At 41.1% G+C, this 21,624-nt stretch overlaps 2 protein-coding genes across 13 annotated transcripts in view; both read right to left on the reverse strand.

Moving 5' to 3' along the window:
- The window catches only part of LOC145459106 (vinexin-like), a 29,932-nt gene extending 24,873 nt beyond the window's left edge, over nt 1–5,059 (reverse strand). Inside the window, exons 1-3 of one of the 6 annotated variants that reach the window (XM_080337716.1) lie at nt 4,860–5,059; nt 4,653–4,755; nt 4,541–4,590 (exon numbers count right to left, since the gene is read on the reverse strand). In XM_080337716.1, the coding sequence (XP_080193842.1) occupies nt 4,541–4,590; nt 4,653–4,755; nt 4,860–4,866 (160 nt within the window). In that variant the 5' untranslated portion in view covers nt 4,867–5,059. Of the gene's footprint in view, nt 1–1,070; nt 4,505–4,540; nt 4,591–4,652; nt 4,756–4,859 lie in introns of those variants that run through there. The other 5 variants (XM_080337709.1, XM_080337710.1, XM_080337711.1 and 2 more) reach the window with 5 other exon arrangements.
- A 1,122-nt stretch (nt 5,060–6,181) lies between these two features.
- Nucleotides 6,182–18,669, reverse strand: LOC145459107 (uncharacterized). Of its 7 annotated transcripts, none has more exons than XM_080337721.1 (13): nt 16,300–18,669; nt 15,569–15,790; nt 15,354–15,424; nt 13,019–13,190; nt 12,832–12,950; nt 11,676–11,769; nt 11,305–11,381; nt 9,761–9,866; nt 9,440–9,693; nt 9,266–9,376; nt 9,118–9,205; nt 8,962–9,048; nt 6,182–8,206 (listed from the first exon to the last, which is right to left on the reverse strand). In XM_080337721.1, the coding sequence occupies exons 1-13, from the start codon at nt 16,425–16,427 to the stop codon at nt 7,447–7,449; spliced, it is 2,289 nt and encodes a 762-aa protein (XP_080193847.1). In that variant the 5' UTR covers nt 16,428–18,669; the 3' UTR covers nt 6,182–7,446. The 7 variants fall into 7 exon arrangements, with proteins under 7 accessions (XP_080193847.1, XP_080193843.1, XP_080193845.1 ...); XM_080337717.1 differs by having other exon boundaries at nt 12,766–12,950; XM_080337719.1 differs by lacking the exon at nt 11,305–11,381 and adding an exon at nt 10,420–10,490 and having other exon boundaries at nt 12,766–12,950; nt 16,300–18,668.
- Nucleotides 18,670–21,624: the final 2,955 nt, after the last annotated feature.

Here is a 21,624-nt window from a genome sequence, read left to right on the forward strand (position 1 = left end):
ACGGATTGTAATAGAACAGTGGTTTTCAACCGGAGTCTCCGAACTCATTCGCGTCTGAGGGAGGTGTTAGATAAGTCCTCAAGCTCATCAATTAACCTACTGTACATTAAATTTATACAAAACTCCAGTGGTTTTCAAGCTCAAGAATTGAATGGGCTCGTTGCAATCATGGATAAGGTCGCTTGGCTAATTATTGGGCCGGCTAAACCCATATTTCAACGAGATATTTCTGAGGCAGCATGAATGAAAAGCCAAACTCAGATTTATATGCCTACAAAGAAACCCCGGTTGCCTCTAAATCCCACTACCACTATTATATAATATTCATCAGAAAACCACCAATTGAACATTAGTCTATAAAGGTCAAGAATCACTGCAATATACAATAGCACTGCTACTGCATTGCAGCACACTTGCAACATGTTACCTTAATCCATTTTAAATTAGTTCTGACAATTACCAAGCTATTTGCAACACAGGCACCAGTTGACTCAACGATTTCCTTATTATAACTTCATCATTATAATCCGGTTACGACTGTGTAATTGTGTATGTTGTCTGTTTGCACTATTCATGTGATGTTGAACGGAAGTAAATTTTAGAGACAGATGTAACTATATTAACTCACATTTTTATGAAAAGGCCCTGGCCAGCATAGACATTTGGTCAGGGATTTCAATACTGTAGGGGTAGCAAAATAAGCATTCTTTGAGAAAGCTCAGAATCTGCCCTATCTATAACATCACGTCGTAATGTCTGTAAAGCAAGCAACATTGAGAGAGAGATTTGGAATTGCATTCCCAAAATGACCCTTATGCTATTTGCATATTAAACGAACGTGAAAGAATGGATCAGAGACAATCGGATCCAAGTGTGTACCACCAATTGCTTGAATTCAGTTGAATTCTCTGAACCCTTTTGCTGCAAACACGAACTCAGACAGCTTAAGATGGATCTTCACAACAATATCGATGAAACCGCAGCTAGGCAATATTTTTGAAAGGCACCTAGCTTGCTTAGCAGATAATCGAGACGTCGATAATGCTAGGTAACTTTTAAATACAACTGACCTGGTTTGCAAATCTCGGTGCATTCACCCACCATGGGATTCGAAGAAACTGAAACACTAACGGATGCTACGACACGTTGATGAACATTTCCAGAAAGACTTGCTGCAGACTTTATATGTTGGACATGGGATGATGATGATGCAAAAATATCTTCACGTCTGGACTCTGTGATATCTTGCACAGAACACCGATTGAGGACCAGAGAGGGTTCGACGACACAAGAGAATGACGTCATTTCAGATTTCTCCACATTAGAACAAACTGAGTATGATTTATCCCCGTGGGAGCCATCGTGAAGATTTTGGAATAAAGCTAATTTCTGCTGAAAAGGCTTCCAGCCCTCTTCAACCACTTTTTCCGGAGCAACAAAAGAAGGCTCCGTCATTTCAAAGTCCATGCTCGGCTGTACGGTTCTTCGAGAACTTTGCACAATTTTTTCCTGCCTCGTACAGGAAAAGCTATCATCACCAGAGCCATGCATTTCAATCATGACACTGGCATCAGTTGTACTGCCAGTGCGTTTCAGTTTTCTATTTAAATCACCCGTAAAGTTGCCAGCTTCGCGTCCGTCAATAGCAACACGAGTGGTCTCGATTGGCACTTCAAAGGGATTCAATTGATCAGGATTGTGAGGAGTGGGACAGTTTCGGAAATGTGGTGACATCCCTCTCTCTAAAACGGGATCACGATTCGAATCAGTTGAAGCAACTCTCTTGTTCCCTCTAGTGCAAATTGAAGATTGAAATGTTTGTGATTGGGATGTTACAGGGTTGCAATGGGTATCAGTAGTTTTAAATTGCTTTTGATGTGCATTAACAGTATTCTCAACACGAATATCAGAAGTGCCGGCAGATACAATAGTATCATGGCGTTCATGCGATAAATTATTTTCTACAAGACCAACAGAGGCCTTTGCTTTTCTATCACCGCGGAAGGTATGATCTAATGATGTTGCCTTAGATTCATGCAAGTTAATTTGCGTGGATGCTTCTGTAGGAGATACGTCAGATTCGTCAATGCATCCAGGGCTTACAGGATGTTGGATTTGAATTGGTCCTCGTTCATTGAAACTCAGCCTAACATCATCAAGCGAGTCAAAATAATAAGATTCTCTATCAACTTCAGTCAACACCTCGTTGCTATTATTGTCCTGCATTACACAACATCCAGCATTCTTATCCTCCATAGCAATATGAGTTGCATATGAAACATTATTCATTTGCTGCAGAGGATTGGCATCACTTTGCACAGTTGTACACAATCCTCGTGCCAGATCACGTATCGCAATATGCTCGGACATAATTTCTTCATCACATGATTTATTTATACAGGCCGCCATTTCTTTGATACCAATGTGTTCATCCAGGCATCGGAAATTTTCCATAATACAGTAATCCATTGGGATAATCTGAGACATCTTCCATTGAGCCTTCGAGCTGGTTTTACGCGAAATTGTTGATTGGAAATAGCACTCTCCTGATTCACTGGTGGCATTAGAAGGATCATTTAATGCTCCCTTCCCACTTCGGAACGCATCACCTTCCAACATTTCAATAATATTCGATAGCGAATTCAATTCATAATCGAAGGAGCTATTGAAGGCTGGTACATCTTCATCAGAGAATGCATTGGCTGATTTCCTCTGCTCGAATTTAGAAGACAGCATTGATTGTTCCTCAATACTTAATATGTCATCAACGGTATGAGAGAATGGATCGTACTGCATTTCTTGCAATGAAAAGTTCATGTTGCCTTGAGGCCTACCTATTTCCTTTGTCTTGTCTGATGACATTGCGACACGTGTTCCATGTCTAGTAATAGTTGGCTTCTTCCCCAACATGCCGGATGTAGCCAGTGCAATGCAATGCGCAGCAATATGGGCATGCTCATCATTTACGGAAGTAGCATAATGAGATTCATTCATTTTTGGGCTATGTTAGAAGCAAACCTTGATAGATAAGTCACAAATTCTATTGACCAACGAATGACTGTCACCAATCGCAAGTGTCAGTCATCAACAGTCACCAAATATAATAAAGGCAAAGTCAGATTTCCATAAATACAAGGATAGATGCGTTATAAAATCCATGTTTACATTGGCGTTTCATATACTCTTCACTCCTGTCTCGTTTATTATGGTAAAAAATTAATTATAATTCTTCTCATCTCAAGAGTCACTCGAACAATCTAACTAGAACCTCTGTTAAACTCGTGAATTAGTGATATTCTCATGCTTGTGCGATCAAAAGATTTCGGGAAATAATTTCAAGTGAAGGTGCCAGAAACACTACAAGGATATCACATAACGTCCACTATGTCCAGTGAGCAAGTTTCTGCCAACTAAGGTAAAGAAATGTTCGTCCAGCCTAAATGAGCAACAGCCGACGCTCAGAATAAATTTAGCGAATTTCACACAGCGCTTCATAATTTCACACACTTAGATAGGCCTACTGCTCATTGGTCACTGCCCAAATAGGCCTACACATAAATAGATGAAAACTCAATTGAAACTTCCAAATACAAGTATAGTTGTGATAGCATTCCTATTAGGTGAAGAAGTACCTGCATGTCCTCATTCTTAGATTAAAGTAGAAATTGTTGACTTTCAACAGCCACGAATGGAACTGTAGGCCTACTACACGTAGAACTGATAGAGAGTTCCAATTATTGTATTATCCAGGGTCATCCAACATGTAATTGAAGTTAACCCTCCAACATACATCACAATTAGAGTAGCCGTACAAACTAATTGTTTAGTGACATACCCAGTAACTTTACCGCAGTGTGTATGTTTAACCTATCATTCCAATAACCAAATGGATAAAAAACATAGACATACAAAGGAGAATGAATAGCAGAAAACAGTCTCATTGCAGCACTTGACTAGGCTATAGGTACGATACCTGAAAGTGTAATCATAAACAGATAAATACACTGATAGTCCTGTCTACAATACCTTACTCTAATACCTCACATACTCCTGAAAATGAATAGAAATATGCAAACTATAGTATAGCCTCATCTATGAAAATAAGTTCAGCTCAGTACAGTATTCCAGAAATGCAATTGATTACAGGCTAATCTCATACTAACTGTCCCAGAATAATAATCAGCAAAATATCATTGAAACATCAGTCCCCACTCAAGCCCATGCGCCCAAACAAATTTCATGAAATACATGCTCTCAGCAAATACTAGAGAGGGATAAACGGTGACATAGTCCTTGCTAACAACCAATGAATATACAAAGGGTTGTCCAGTCACCAGTTATGCATAGTCCATTTACTAAGCAAACAAGGATAGCAAATAATACTCAAACTACACTTCTGAGTCAGACAGCAATTGCACAATAACTTAAATTATTAATTATTTTATGCACATAACACATTCCAAATATTTCTGTGTAGCATGCATCATAAAATGTGCAATCTCCTTTCATAAACATGCATAGAAAGAATTAATTCGCTTACCAACTAATACGGGAGCAGGAGGCATCTTATCATCTGCCATCGTCAACGATCTAAAACAATCTATATTGTATAATTACGCTCACACATTATTGAATATTATTGAAACACTTACCTCTTTGTGAAGCAGCAGAGCGAGAAATTGAACCAACATTCACAATGAATGTGTAATAAAATGATGGAGTTTTGATTGAGGTTGCTAATAAAATCGATTGGATCTGTTCATGAAACAAAACATTACTAAAACAGTTGATACGAAATTCGCAACTAATTCAGCATCTTAATGCTGGGAAATTGATTTTTGTTCAAATCCAAACGGTACCGGTCATAGCTCCAGGGTAGACTTTCTCACGGTCTGATTGCGAAGGCTCGCCGGCTTCAGGAGATTCCGACGCACAATCCACGCTTCTATAATCTCGAGGTGTTCGCGGAACGCGATAGCGCACAAAATTTCTTCGCTCAAAGCTGTGTACTTTGTCTGCGAGTATCCGCCATCCGGTACTCGATCTGCAAATATCGGCTCAATGGCCTATAATTTGTTTACCCGCGAATAGGGCTGGGCAAAATCGAGTACCTGAGTGATTCGATTCTGAATCACGTAAAATGCTTCGAGTCGAGTCGAGTATTCGAGTATCACTCATTATGACGTCACAACAGAATGTACTATGTCAAAGTTAAAATATGACCCTTTTATGCCACCACGAAGAACATAATGCCTGTTATCCGTCACATTAACGATACTTCGGTATTTTTTCGTTGATACCGATTTCATTGCACTTCTTGACAATGATGTGGGATGATCATGACTTCGGAAATATGTTATTTCCAGTAACGTTCGTAGCTTTGTACTATGTCTCTTATGCTGCGACACGGCCAATCAAGGTTTCGAGGCTTCAACAGTGGAAAATAGTATCAAAACACTAATTCTCGTTAGCAAATTAACTTTCAGTTGCGAGGACCGTATAATTTCAATACTCGAAAAAATCGTCTTTTACTACTCGGCTCGAATCATTAAAATTAATACTCGATTCAGATTCGAGTACTCGAATCATTGTGCCCAGCCCTACCCGCGAAGAGAAGATATGGCAAGCCTATCGTTCGGTCAGTAGGTACACCTGTAGTAGTTGCGATGTTCCAGTTATACAGTCGTCTTTTATACTTTTCAACCGTGTTGCAGTCTTATTATTAATCAGTGTTGATAATACATACTCTCCATCTATAATAGTATAGGTTTGGAAATCTAGACTAAAACCACACTATGAAATCATGGTTTCGGCGACAGGTCCACTATGAAACATAGGCCTATAGCTTTCAGATTTTTCTTAGTACGCCAACGTCAAGTTTTAAATAAGGACATAGCGAGTTTGTCTGTGATGTTGCCTCGTTCACTGTTTCGTTACTGATGAATACACAACACACCGTGGATCGTTGCTACTTGCAAGCAGGATCCAATAACATCGTGTATGTCCGCTGGATTCCTGATACTTCGAAACCGATAAACCAATTATCAGTCCACTGGAAGTGGTTCCGTTGGCATCATCGCAGAAACATGTAGCTTTATCTATAATTCCTCACCACTAATGCACAGTCAATCTTGTTAACCTGATCACAACTAAAGATTGCTGAAACACAAACACAACAATGTCCATTCATGGAAATGTATTAAAAAGGTGCAGTGACGAAAACGAGCCACTCAATTATTTTGAGCTTGATGTACTGAAGAACAGCATTTACGAAATTTCATTTAGTTGGCATTTTAATTCGAAATTTCATAAGCACTGTGGAGGAATGGAAAGGTTACAAAGGCACTTCTACATCATTCGTTTTAATAATAGGACTTTCAACACGTTGGCGTACACAAGTTAATTAGTTACACATATAGCCTACAACAACTATATCTATTTGATGAAAATCATTTTTTTGCGTCCAGTACATGTTTTACGGATTTTGCCAAATATGTCAATAAAATACAAGTTTACGAGTCAAACTCAGACAAACGGGTCGGTGAACAAAGAGCTTATATACATGAGCCCAATAAATAGTGTGAAATTCCCAAAATCTGGACGACAGAGCAAGCTTGTACACATTAACATGCGAATAAATCTATCTATATATAATTATATATGTATAATAAAGCGTTCATGCACAACGACAACGTTCTTGGTTTTTTTTTCAGTCTCCTTTTGAAGAGAGAGAGAGAGAGAAAATTATCCAAAGCTCTTGTCAAGTACAAAAACATCGATGATACATCGACAACGAAATAGCCATAAAACATTGATCAGTCCAATAACGAGGCAAATTTCATACTTCATTAAAATAGAAAAAAATATCCTAAGAAAATAAATAGTCCGGTAGTATAATACTAAGGAATAGCAAAAATGTCATAGAGGTCATAAGGTGCACAGGATCACACTAAAACAGTACGCCAAACTACCGCAAGTCATCCGCCCAGTCGGAAACCGTACGTTATCCGGCTAACGCCAGCCATTATCTATTCGTCTTTACGGAAACACAAGGATTCTTAAACTATTTCTATGGCGAACCCCTATTTTTTATGGCGGCTTCGTGCTTACACAAGAATCTGAATAAAAATCTGGAAAGTTGATAACTTTGAGCTACCTGACGACGAATAAAAAGGTCAACACTTCCGCCCAAACCTTATCGCGGTCAATTAAATAAAAAAATAAGACAGGTCTTATAAATAAGGACAATTTAGTTTTGTCGTAGTTTCAAAGTTGGCCTGTCGATGACCCCAGTTGAAGTATCCTGGGGTAATGCAGTCCCGTCCTTCGTCATTTTTTTCTGATGCAAGACCGCATTTAACTCGGTCGCAGTACACGATCGGTAACCACACCGAATGCCTTCGTGTCGAGTGTCGATCACTGTGGACCGCCTTCCGTGGTTCACGTTCATACTTCGATTTTGTGTGAATTCCTATTGGGCGCAGCCTCGCTGGACACGTCACTCGAAGACGACACTGGTGACCCCAAGAAAGATTTTTTCTCCAAGCCAGCTCCGGGGTCCGTTCTCTCGTTGGTCAACAACGGAAGGTGATGCGTACGCGCGGACGCGACTGTCACGGGCGCTTGATGATACGGCATACCCATACCGGGACTGTTGGGGTGATACTGTCTGGGGCTTGACGGTTGGCTGCGTCTTTGAGCGTCATAAAATGACTGTGGTGTACCGGTGGCTTCAGAGCGGACCGGTGAATTTGATACATTACGGTGGTACGCATTGGGGCTGTGCGGACCTTGTTCGTAGTACGGATAGGGCGGAGACTGCGTCGGTTCGTTGTAACTCAATTTGCTTCTAGGACTGGCGTCGCCGCTGTCTGTCTGTCTTAGATCGTTTTTGGGCAAGTAATCAGATGATGACGTCACAGAGCTAGATCGCGCGGACGGTCTCACGTCACCCCAAGATCCTGGACCCCGCGCCTCGCTGTCCCCTTCCGTCAATCGACTAGTAGAGCTCGGGGATGATGGCGCCCGGTCCTGATTTCGGTGCGTTTGGGGCGAGTTTTGGGGGTCGTCACTGACCGGATACTGTGAGCCATGCGGCGCTTCCGCGTCGGACCGTGCGCCGAAAGATGGTTGGGCATGCCCGGGACCGGAATCGGGAATGTCCCCGTAAGCAGGCGGTATATGGACGCCACTCATCGCCGCCAATCTGAAATGCGAAGCACATTATAACATCGCGAAGAAAACGGAAATATCCGCCACAGATGGTCGGTAACAAAGTACTTCTACTTTTCAAAGCAATTCTAGTATATTTTACCTACTTGCCAGTTACAAGTATTTGTGCATTTGCGTGATCTCGCACTACGATGCGAACGATATGCAGATTATTATTATGATGATGATTATTGGTACAACACAGTGGCGCAACACAGCTTTTTTCAAGCTATGTGCTGCCACGACACGAATTGTGATAATGTTCAAGTTCATAGTGTCTTTGCTTTTTCGTAATCTTGAGGACGGCTTCCATTCTCTTCTCCCAGTCAATCTTCAGTCTCTCTCACTAACATGCGCCCCATGTTGGTGTCAGCTGCCGACTTGTAGCACGGGTCACTTTCAATCTGGGCTTTTCAATGCACTATCGTAGTGTTGAGATGGGCTCCAGCAGTGTGGGATGTGTTTTAGATCTTCAGTAACGAATCGCTTCTACATATTTTTACTACTCAAGTAGGTTTGGGCTACTTGCACTACTTACTCAAGTGGTTATGATTGTACGCTATCTCTACCTCAACTCAACAGTTTCCATTTATTTGGGCAAAACTAGGTCTACAATACTTACATTTATACTTGCTCGGAAATCGCTATACTTACACTTATACGTCAGCAGAAATTTACAACGTAATTTCCACATCTATAGTATACTCGAGTATACCGACGATTACTATTTTGAATACGTCTGATATTAACCGCTTAACTGACCTTTCGTCGATTGGAATAGCCGGCCTTCTCAATTCCGGATGTGAGCCGACTGATGACGTTGTCGATATCATCGAGCTGAGTAGAAACAAATTGGAACAAATTACAGAAAACTGCTTTTCTTCGAAACGGGACGCCGAGACTCACTCCCTGTTGCGTTTCAGTTCATCTATCCTTCTCGGATGTTTGCCAGAGTTTTCGCCGTCGCTACCCGCGTTGCTTGGCTTCCGCAGACCTTGAGAGCACGCCGACGCGTTACGTTAAAGGTCAAATACGCTATTTACAGTAACGATACCTTTATGATCGACCGCTATTCCGTTTATTCGCGACCTCCCGGAATTGGGCTGCTTCGCCTCCTCGCGTTGCGCGTACGCAGCTTGTTGACGCGGTAAAAGAGCATTCGATTCTACCACGAGAATGCGGTTAATATATCTTCCGAGTCTATGAACGGCATCGTTGATTTCACTACCTGATTGCATCGGGATTACATCGTCGTAAGTTTGAGGCCTTTGGGAGAATGCCAACGGCGCGTGTGATGGTGATTCCATCAAATTTGTGGAGTGATACGCAGTAAGCTGCGCCCCGTTGTCTTGTGGGTCGTCCGCGACTATTCCTATGGGGCTGGCGGTTGTGATGGGTCTCTCGTCTTCATTGTCCGGCATTCTACCCTTCACAGGACAATACTGCTTTTGGATATCTTTGAGTATGTGACTCCGGCTTTTCCTATGTAATCCAGAATAAGTGTTGCATGAAAATCGAACAAGATTTACCGAGTCTCAAGTTGACTTACTTGAATTTGCAGTATACAATGTAGCAAACCAAGATCACGAGCAATAGGGCGATGCATACGCCCATGATGGCAACGGTTTGGCGATGGTACCGTGCCTCAACGGCATCTACAATTCAATAAAGGCAGAGATAAAACATCTTTCTAAGTCACGAGTGCATCGATTATGCAACACCCAGTGTACATCAAAATTTTATGTTTTCACATTGGAGACTATACTTTTGATTCAATGCTAATTATTAAGCCGAGATGTCGATGGAAAATCATCATACTAGGATAAACTACGTCACACTGTTGGGAAATCATGTGTTGACTACCTTGCAAGCGCAATTTACACAACTAATCACAATTAACATATTCTTTTCAAAATCTGGTCGACAAGCAGATAAAAGGCTAGCGGAATTTTGGAAAACCCAACAGTAAACATATCGTTCAAGTCAATATAGAATCATTTGTGAATTCTATATGGTTGGACTGCGTATTGCAGTATGAGCAATCGAATAATGAAAATTAAGAATGTTCACTCAAATTCAAAACACCATGTAGTCTATACTAATTGCCTAAGCAAAAATGTACCATAGGCTTGTGAAAATCAGCCCATTGGCTAGATCAGCACAATGCAGCTTATACTAAACCTCTGCAACATGAGAAAGGAAACGTACTTCGTGCGCGTGGACTAATATCTGGAAACGACTTCTGCCCACATCTTCTACCCTCAAACAAACGTTGGCATCTGCATTTCAAAACAATTCAGTTCAGACTTTTAACGCACTGCAAATGCAAAGCAGTTGAGGAATATTCAGAAAACTGCCGAGTACACACACTATACTGACTGTCTGGTATAATTTGAAAAAGTTTCTCTTCAGCAAAGAGGCAAGAAAACGAAATGCAGTGTCAAACGCGATTGGTTGCTTTTGAGCGTGTTTCACCGCATAAACACAAACAAGCCTTTGGTACATTTTTGCGCAAGCAGCACCCATGCATTGTAACGGACGGACCAACGAATTCACAAAAAGATGGACCAAACACAAATGATCTCGTGTCATGCATCAATTCAAATCACGTGAAATATTGATTCAATGTGCGATTCAATTAACACAGGCATTATCCGATCGAGTTCTAAATTGTAGCGATTACCCTCACATATTATAGAGCCAGTTTATAGTGCCAGCACAAGTATATATGTGGCTGTTTAGTGATCGTTAATCCGCAGTTTGTTAATGAAGACTTCAAGAGATATCGGACTGCAACGCCAGCAAGTGCCAATTTCACAGTCATCGGTAAGTTATGTAAAACCCATCAGTGGGAAAGCAGAACCATTTGAAAGTAGCATTTGATACCATTATAAACATGACGTGTACAGATGTACACTCCTTGGTCGATGAGAAGCTATTGTCGTGCTGACAATGTAAACAGGCCTTCTGGATACGACCATGAAAAATTGATACCCCTTTAGCACTGCAACGACTTGAATGATCGCCAATTCACCAATACGCTACCCCCCTCCAATTTCTGAAGTCTAATCGGAAAATCTACTAAACATTTACCAAGTCCGAGGTCGGTCACTTCCAGCGGGATTACTTGCAGCTCATGACACCTCTTTCCTGTATAGTCTTTCCGGCACCTTATGATTGGAAAGCGATAAAAATGCTTCAAATCGACCAACGAAATCTAGACTTTTTTCACGGTTAATAATGTCAGCTTCCGACGGCATGCATAAACGCAAGCATACGCATTTTAACAAACATAGAACGTCGATTAGAGAAATTGTCACAGTGTCGAGGTGTCTCTGCGAAGAAACACAGGTGGTAGTCAGTGCACAACTCCAAATAGTACCAGACAGTCAGGCGATAGTTTAACAGAAGCAAATTGTAGTAATGCCCGAAGCAATCCACTTAGTTCCATTAAATATACTTACCGACAGTACATCTCATCCTGTTCTGGATGATAACAGCAACGACCGCCGTTAAGGCAGTAATTTCTTGCGGTATCTTTGCATGGAATACATGCATCTGAACCAAACGGAAAATTTAATCACTAAAAGTGTAGTTATTGATAGCTGTCATTGGTAGTCTATATGCTCCGACCATAAGTTTTAACATGAAAAAGTGCCGCCGGTATCACCAAATCTATATCGATCATTCACGTTCAAAAATTCTGAATTTCATTAGAAATTCCATCCACTGATTGCATATTAGACATACACCGTTGGCGAAAGCATGCATTATATCTTGGCGCCAACCGCTCAGCGTATGGATGATCCACACACAGCCCACGAATGCAAACCAAGGAAATTGAGAGCAAAACATAATTTGGATTCAAGCCTCATGCTTGCCAAGTCGAAATGTGTGTTGACGCACATCACACGCACGTCTTATCTATCACTCTAAAAGGTCGAAGTCAGTGAGCAACATCGTAAAATACCTGTTCTAATAAACGGATATGCATTAAAACAGTGGTTCCCAAGCGCAGGTCTTTGTCAAATTTCCGACAGGTCCGCCAAATGCGTTTCAATGTTATTCTCAATTACAAAATGCAAGAGGCCAGTACATTAGAGAGATAAATCAACCTTTATTTAACTTCTCTAGACATTCAGACTGATGTACCAAACTTTTTTACAAGTAGCATATACAGCTCGATTTGGAAACGAAATTTGACGAAATTCGACATTTCCATCGGGGGCTATACGATATATTAGTATCGCAGGAACCGGTACAGTTTAGCAATATTTGATAGTATAAATTCGAAGAGGAGTTTGCTCGCAGAAACATCAACAGAACCATGCATGGCATTGGCATGTGTAAATTTATAGTTTTGAGTCGCATAGTTTTGCCATAATTACATTCTAAGTTGATTTTGCTGTTCGAAATTTCACCGTTTCGCAAAATTTGTTTTCAAATTTTACTAGTGGGAAATCTGAAAAGGTTGAGAACCACTGTTCTAAAATATATTTTGAAATGTTGACCACTGATTGCGCTAGATTGAATGTGAGTATGCATTACAATTACCCAGTGTTGTTGTAGAAGCAGTGGTGGTGGTAGTAGTAGTAGTAGTAGTAGTTGTGTTATTATCACCTTTTACAGTTAGTGTGTATGATAAAGAGGCATTCCCAGCAAAATTCCGAGCCCGACATGTGTACACTCCCGCGTGCGAAGACTGTACTTTCCGTATTTTCAGCCTTCCCCCGCCACCCCTGTAGGTAATACGAAAACCTGGGTAATCATCTGCCTGACCCTTGCCCGTGGTGATAGTGAAATTTACTTTTTCTTAATTTTCATTTTTATCCCTTTTGCTTTCTTTGAAATGACCTTGGAATCTTTTAGGAATTCTGCCACTGGCTTTGGGTTGCCAGCCACTTTGCAATTGAAAGTGAACGACTGGTCCTCTTCGACTTCCACCGTTTTATCGGATTGTTTGAATTTTGGCGCTTTCACTAAGGAACGCAAATTTTAATTTGAGCTGAAGAGGTATCGTTAGAACAGAAGCGTAAATAAATCGGCACTCGACTCGCGGGAAATCGATAGTTTCAAACGCGTCTTTTTCCAGGCGCAGAAAATCACTTGACTTGAAGAAACAAACACCCCAGTTACCATGGCTTTAAAAGCGGCCTAACCCCGCGCAATACCGTACACATGATGTAACCTTGATAATTATAGACAGGGCTCCGTAACGGTATTTGTTTGAACTCCGCCCGTAATAGCCCTTCACCATTGAAAGGCGATTTGAACACGGAATATACATACGCTTCGTTTAGAGGTGCGTGCGATGCGCCTTTTGTTTATACGGCGGCGTGTGTTATCGGCGCATACATTCCTCGGATTTTAGTTGCGCGAAGACTTAACATTACCATCAATAGCCGTCGCAACGTTTTTAAGGACAGATAATGTCGGGGCTATTACAATACACGCATTGTCGGCGCGATTCTCATTCCGAAGCAATTTCTCCGGCGACAATACCATGCTGCTGATGTCCGATTTACCATTACGCCATCGAGTTTCGGGTAACGATTGCGTCCATCATAAAAGATCAATACTGCGGGGACTTATTGTCCCGAGCGGAAGCCTGAAATTGTTCAAGTGAATAGCGCTAAATCAAAAGGAGCCTGTTGACGGAATGTCGGTATGACAACTATGCGAGAATATCGTTTGAGTGTGTGCTAACTGACGGAGGGCCGGCATATATTAAGGGTTAACGCCTTCAAACGTCGAGATATCACAACGCCGAAATGCGTGGGTGTCCAAATAACGTACGGCGACGTTGGCGGGTGGGCGTGAGGCCTGCATTCATTACAGCTAGAACCATGTGATGCGAGCGCCTTTGAAATGGCTAGATATTAATGTCACACGACAACGCCCGCCTTGTTCTTTAACCTACACACCCGTTTCGTTGCTAAGGTATTAACAGCTATCTCATGTCACAAAACATATTTCGAGCCAACCGAGGGTAGCTCGGCTATGTCACTAGAATACCGACGACTAGAAAATTACAACCAAATAAGGCAACGCGTCTGTGCGGCCTTGTGGTCGAACAAAAATTGCAGTGTCACAATTCCCGCATTTTCAGCAAAGATCACCTTACCCCTCTAACGGCGGATATCAAGTAGACCACAGTTGCGTCATGCCTACGTGAAGCTATGTATAGGAGAGCTTTGGAAGCGACGCTGTCATGAATAGACACCAGTTCGACCATCAATAGATTGCGGCCGCACGGTACGGAAAGGATTAGCCGCTGTCTGAACGGCACGACCCATATTCAAGATCAACCAAACTGAATAATGACAGCGAAAAGGCGCTCGCCCGATATCCGGCGATTACCCAGGAACATCGTAACGTAGTAGGATGACGCGCAGCAATTGGCAAGTTTGAAAACCCTAAAAGGTTTCCGTACGAGACAAGTTTACTTGGATTTGGGAAGGGGATATCGGCTCTTGATATCAATATTGGGTTTGGAAAGGAAGCAATAGGAAAGTGTGACATGGGATCGTATTTCATCATTCAGGTCCTTCCAGTGACGCGTTTCGCGAAAACACACGCGCGCCCGCACTCCGAATAAGATGACGTTATTACGAGACCTCGTTTTTCTCATTATTTCAGGAATTGGACATCGACCAAAGGAGCTAAAGTGTGAACTTTGCGAACTTTGCGTCTTTCTAAACGTCGAAATACACGAAACCGCATAGGTCCGTTTACGATCGCGGCTACGTATTCGGATAACTGTAGAATGTGCGGGGAAGTCCACCTGCTGTAGGCATACGCGTGAATCATATCTCCAAATATGTGAAACTCTATCTGAAGGGAATATTTCGCTCGACGTCACGAAACCTCAAAGGATTCTCGTAATTTTCATCTCGGCATCCGCACAAAACGTGAACGTACTAGCTGCCTCGAAAATATTATGTTTCGCGTTACATTCAAATAGGCGTAAGGTCACCATAAGCAGCAAACGCGACAAACAAAGATATTGCTCTAACACAGGGTCGCACAGCGGGTTACTTTCCAAACAATATGTTTAGACATTAAAGCAGAAGGAGTATCAAGCACCAGATCGATAGTCATGCTCTAGGGCCTACAAGAAATCGCACGGCGTGAGAACTTACCACAACCTTTGCACAATACTTTCTTCAACTTCTTGGCCAACTTCATTTTCGTCTCGGGATCATATTTTATCCTACATTAGAGAAAAATGTTTTGGTTAACTGTATAGTATATACAGTGTATACCATGTCCTGTGTAACAGTCAAGTGCGAGCTATTGAAACGAATATGTCTCACAGTAAAACATCTCTGCAAACATGCATCATGCCATTTTTCACCTGAAGTAATTTGTTTCAGGCTGTCGTCTGTCTTCTAAAAACAGGATGTATTCCCTGCCCTTCTTCATTCTCGGACAACCTTTTGCTTTCTTTACAGGACCGAATATTATCATGTCCCCTACTGCCAGCCCTGCCGATTTTGTAGGGAATAGAAATGAGACTTCAGCAGTTTGATTCTCCCTTGTAGTCCGGGTGACTTTGGCACGTAGTACTACCGGAGACCTTGGAGAAAATTTGTGATACTTGAAACACTGGAAAGTCAAACTGAAATCTTTAACAAAACAAAATATCTTTCATATCCAGTACGTACGAATGGGCATATTAAATCCGTGACACAGGGAGAATTCCTCCCAATGGGACAACTTATATTCGAAATACAATGTTTACCATATTATTTCGAACAACAGATTTGAGAACAGTTCATTGACATTATGATTGTGTGGCATCTTATTGAATATTCTACAATTTAAACTTGAAACAGCATGACCCAGGATAAAATATCAGTTTGCTACATTAAGCTATCACCGATCCAACAACGACAGAAAAATGTGATGCGTCATACTGAGCTGTTACCAAGTTTGTTATATTATCATGTTGACTCTGACAGCAAAATGACGACAATTTCTCTGTGATTAGGAAGGCCATTGACTACGCAGGTTTACTATTTAGCAGTCATCGACAATCTGCTGCTAGACAAATGTTATAGCCAAATAATTACCAAATAAACCCACCTGAAACCTCGCTCAGCAATATCCACCTTTTCGACCCCTTCTATACATTTCTGACAACTCGCGTATTTGAATATAATACAGGCGGATAAAATGATAAACGCAGTAAGTCTACTATTGCGGGCAGCCATTCTTGTTTTCACAGTAGTATATTTTCGAATGCATAAATCTCTCTATAGTCCTCGTGCAGGCAAAATCTGCAGGTATTGCGTAGTGGGTCGTTTCCGTTTTCGCCGTACTCAGATTTAAAATTAATAAATCGTAGACACACACCTAAAAATATAATAATATGCAAAATGATAGCATACTACTAATTCGAGGTGATATACACTGCCCGCTAATAAGAGTTGCTGCAGTTGGCAAGTTACCAAAAAGCGTTTCCTTCCAGCCTGCACCTATAAGTTTTCGCAGATAAATTTGTCCTCGCCTACTCACTGAACGGTCGCTACAGCTGTGCTCTACTACGAAAAGCGCTCGGGGGAAGAATGGAACCGATTGATATCATGTGAAGCGTGTAAACACAATAACCTACGATTTTGCCGTCGCACTCTCGAGCTGTCTGGCGTTGCGAAAGTCTGGTGAAATGCGAGCGCAAACCTCGCTGTCGCCGGCAGCTGCGAGCGACGCCTGTGGCTCATATCCAGAGCCGGTGTCTTCTTTCGAAAAACGTACATCCCCGATCCAAGCTGCGTTTCGTCGCAACCATGCTTATTTATTCGGGAATTTCGAACACACCGACGAAATCTACGAGATGTTCAATTTACTGGCCGTTTTCTATGTAGCTATACAGCTGATAAGGTATGGCATTACGGGCGTGTCAGATCATTTGTACTGCAAATCCCTAGAATATACTGTACTGCTTTCTTCATCGGCAAAACTTTGTTTATGATTGACACAATCTCAGCGCTTCGATACGACAACCAATCCAGCTCTGACGCAGAAACTGGCCACGGTGCGCATAGGCGAAGCCGTCTGCTTTGGCAACGTGCGGCAGAAGAGTATTTATTCGACAGACGTTTCTAAAAATACTATAGGATGGAAAAGAAAAAAGCGTCCACTACGAAGCGATGGAAGGCATTTAGGTTCATCACTTCACCCGTATGCTGTGCCATTGGAGCCATGTACAGTTGTACGTCGATTTAAAGACACTCGGATATTAGGAATGGTGGCTAAATTAGGTCGCATGTTCGAGATTTTATGTATTAGTTATGTGACGGAATTTCTGCATCGGTGTATTCATTCAGAATTAATAACTGAAACTGGTATAGAGCGATAAATTGGGGCCTAGGCATTGTACTTGGGATCTGGTTATTTGTGTATTGTGACGAGATTGCGCGATTCTCTAATTTCGGAATAACAAAATATATCGATCGTCATCCTCTCTGCTGAAAATTGTGATGGTGGTTCAGTCATTTAACGCATTGTATGTTTCAGACTAGCTTATCACCTATGGATGGGTCCTGAATGATATATATATCTTGCTTTTCTCCTTGGTATAAAATACCCTGGAACAGAACTGGGTTAACGAGGGACTGAACGTTTCATACAAAATAGACAGGCAAGCTGTGGATAATTTGCGTAGCAATAATTCTACAATTTTGGTATCACCACACTAAAAATATTACAGTATTCTGGCTTACGCTCATCCTTAATTGACACACGCGATGAAGCATGGAAAGATTGAATTGTACATGTACATACTCTTAGTATCAATTATCATTCATATTATGCCAAAAAATACCGTAGATTGCAGATTTCCAGTCGCGAAACCCGATGGTGTACTCCGCCATTTGCGCGATATTTCAGTGGCATCATTTCAGAGACGCTGTGCGCCGAGCACGTGAGCACGGAATGAGACAGATGCCTGTTATTCGTATCGCCTATATTTCATCAACTTGAATGGTCGAGGTTGTCTTGAACCGAATGCTTGAAATCAACCGTTTCCGAAAAGCATGCTCGTTAAGGTGTTCCATTTCTTTGCATTGCGATGATCCAAAATCCGTAGGAACTCATTTCCTCTCTCCACATCCATACCATAAGGCCCATGTCTTGGTGACATCCAATATATAGAAAATACCTCTTCGTGGACTTGAGAGGACGGAAAATATTTTTCGGTTTCAATGTTCAGATCGGTATATTTATATTTTCAAAATTTCAAAACACAACAAGATTCCGATATAGTGAACAGATATGAAGAAGCGAACTTCTACATGTTGAAAGTTTCCACCAACATCATCTCCACCAACTGCCAAGCGCCTCTTCCTCGCAAGCACATCATTAACATGACATAGTTCAATAGCATTCTTTTATTACGTAATCTTAAGGTCCTATCTCATACTATAAGCAACGCGCGAAGTGGTTATGCAAAGCATGGCATCAGTATTTCGTTACGTACGACGTACAATGAACGAAACAAATTTGCTGCTTACGTAACGTACGTAAGGTGTGTCTCCGGCATATTTTTATCTTTGCGCGTTACACACAAAGGGATATTTCCTTCAAATAGCTACGATATTAAAACCAGCGATTCTTAGATTCGTCAAAAAATATGTTTTAATTATAAAACAGTAATGAACACCTTCAGTCGCACCTATGAATTTGAGAAAATCCTAGAAATACTCAAATACGATACCTCCCAGTAACTGAGATGGGATTAATATTTTCCCGCGTATAATTAAAGACCTTTCTCGTCGAATTGACAAATACATATCATTAACCGGAAACTAAAATGTTCGAGAACTATTCCTATACATACTGTATCGACAATTTAGCAAATATACAAGCTGTCCAGCAACCAAGTCAATAAACTCGTAGACAGTCAATGACTTGACTCCAAGTCACAAAGTGCGATAGTATAGTGTAGAGAAATTTCTGTTCAAATAAAGATGATCATTCGCCCTGGTTTATCCAACTTTGGTGTGCCACTATAATGAAGAAACAATGCACCCTTAACCGATCACGAATCAACGATCAAGCCTATGCAATTTGTGGAATATGTGAGTATATAGAGGTCGTCCATATAGGAATAACCATGCACGTGGGCCATTGACACCTACAAATGAAGCGTTCATTTGAGGAAGCTTTTCTCCCAGTCGCCTTGGTAGCGGTATTTTGTCATCCAAGCTCAAATACATTACTTCCGACCGGCGAAATTGATTCTCCCAACCGAATAACACAATCTACGGAATTCTTCCAACTGCACCGACTAATGAAGATGGCCGTTTGGCTCATTTTAAATATTTGTGGGTGTGTAGTAGGGCTGTTCTAAAATACCTTTTTCCTGATTCCAGTCCTTCACTGATTAAATTGTCAGGTTACCCTGAGAAACTCCGCATACCAACTTTGGTTCAATTCTAACAAGTATTAAATCCAATCCAATTAAAATTTTTAATTTATTAGGGAAAATTTTAAAAAATATATTTCAAATTCACCAAAAATTCACCAATCAAGGATAATTCGAGAATTATCAACGGAAAACTCACATAACTCCGCTTCTACTAGTTAGAATTGAATCAAATTTATTTTGCATTGTCTTTGAAGACAACCCAACAATTTCACGAGGTTGACAGAAAATTTGAATTTATTTTTTAATTTTCCCTAATAAATTGAAAATTTTAATTGGATATGCGGAGGCTTTTACTTGTTAGAATTGAACCAAATTTGGTGTGCAGCGTTTTTTAGGGTAACCTGACAATTTAATCAGTGAATGGCTGGATTCCGGAAAAATTGTTAATTTTTTCACAGCCCTGGTGTGTAGTTACATTTTTGTGCCGCTACCCGAGTCACGGTCACCTTTCTGAACTATTTCTTGGTTATATGAATTGCGTTTGTAATTAGAACCATACCCATCTGTTACGTATGCAGGGGTCGTTACTATACTGAGTGCGGAGGAAGCTTTTCGGTACTTGAACTACTTACTCTCGAGTGGTTTGATATTACGCTATTGAATTAGTACAATTATTCTAAGCCATATTACTTGATTGGGCCGAAAACGAAATATTGCGTTTCTTTGTTTCATTTTTATCATATCAATCAGGAGTCTCAGACTGAAATTTGTTCGCGGTCAATTTCCTAGTTCGCGTGCCTCGGAATCAATAATAGGGGCATTCAATGTCTTTCCGAGTATGCATGAGCTCTTATTCGACGGAGCCTTGCAGAATGACATTCCACACCCATCGCGAATATGTGATTTACTATTTGGCAATTTACGACTGGCACGAAAAAAACATTTTTAAATATAAGAATAAAATTGTTGTAACTTGTTTTCGATACGGGCCCCATGTTTATGACCCTTGATATAAATCGTCACACATAATATGAAGCAGCTATACATCGCGATTACGGGGTAGGACTACTTCACAGATTCTAGCTTTTTACATCGCCATCGGCCATTCGGGAAGTCACAGAGATGCATCATGCAATCATGAATCTTGTCGGAGAGTGACTAAATATATAAGCTAGCTTCTCATGGAGGAATCTAAGACTCTTCAAGCTATTTACTTCAGTATGTGTCAAACATGTCCTTCTTCGAATTAAAGATTTAACTTATTTAAAAGTGCGACAAAGTGACTAAATTCGTGTAAAGTAGCCAAACTATATTCCATGTAATCAACGCAGATTCCACACTCGTCAATGCTGGCTTGACACATGAATATTTTGTTAGAATTTATTCGGAAACCTGAAGATTTATTCGCGGTATTATTCGCGGTATGCACGATTTGCCTTGTTATGGTTAATTTTAGTGAGATCACACCATCGTTTTCCACGACTTATGGAATGGTGGGCCTTTCCAATAAATGAAAGCCTCTGCGCGGCTCGTGGGATCACGACGTTATTTATGTATGGCCAGAACCGTAACTGCCGTACCCCAAACCCCCAAATTGTGAGGGGGCGAGCTCGAAGAGAGCCCAAAATTATTTCGTGAATTAACATAAATTATTGAGTATTTGTTTGAAAATTTATGCAACATTTTCGAAACTGCCATCTACATGTGCACACCTAACCAGCTCCACACTGCTGTTGCCACCAAATACTCACTTTCGATTTGTCCCTTATCGGGAGATATTGCCTTGACAATCCCGATGATTAACGCAGACATCTGATTATACTTATTGATTATGGATACCCCAGTGGAAATAGTGATTTTCTGTAACCAATATCCAGCATGACCTATCGAATATAATCACGGGCAGAAGGGTAAAATATGATGGCATGAGCTGAGCTGTATTACCGTTGCTATTATATTCACGCACAAATCTATCCTTCACTTTAGTGCATGACGTAGTTATATCATCTCAGCAGAGAGATATGTGTGTCAGTGATCTGATC

Source organism: Botryllus schlosseri, chromosome 16 (assembly GCF_051294905.1).
Source record: "Botryllus schlosseri isolate E-star chromosome 16, Bs_hap1, whole genome shotgun sequence".
NCBI classification, from domain to species: Eukaryota; Metazoa; Chordata; class Ascidiacea; order Stolidobranchia; family Styelidae; genus Botryllus; species Botryllus schlosseri.

Bases quoted from the DNA above. Each gene is read 5' to 3' on its own strand.
- LOC145459107 (XM_080337717.1), bottom strand. From the start codon at position 16,427: ATGGCTGCCCGCAATAGTAGACTTACTGCGTTTATCATTTTATCCGCC. The intron at 12,951-13,018 runs GTAAATTTCACT...TATTACCTACAG, and splicing joins AAAATGAAAATTAAGAAAAA to GGGTGGCGGGGGAAGGCTGA. The intron at 8,207-8,961 runs GTTAATATCAGA...TTCGCATTTCAG, and splicing joins GACGAAAGGTCAGTTAAGCG to ATTGGCGGCGATGAGTGGCG.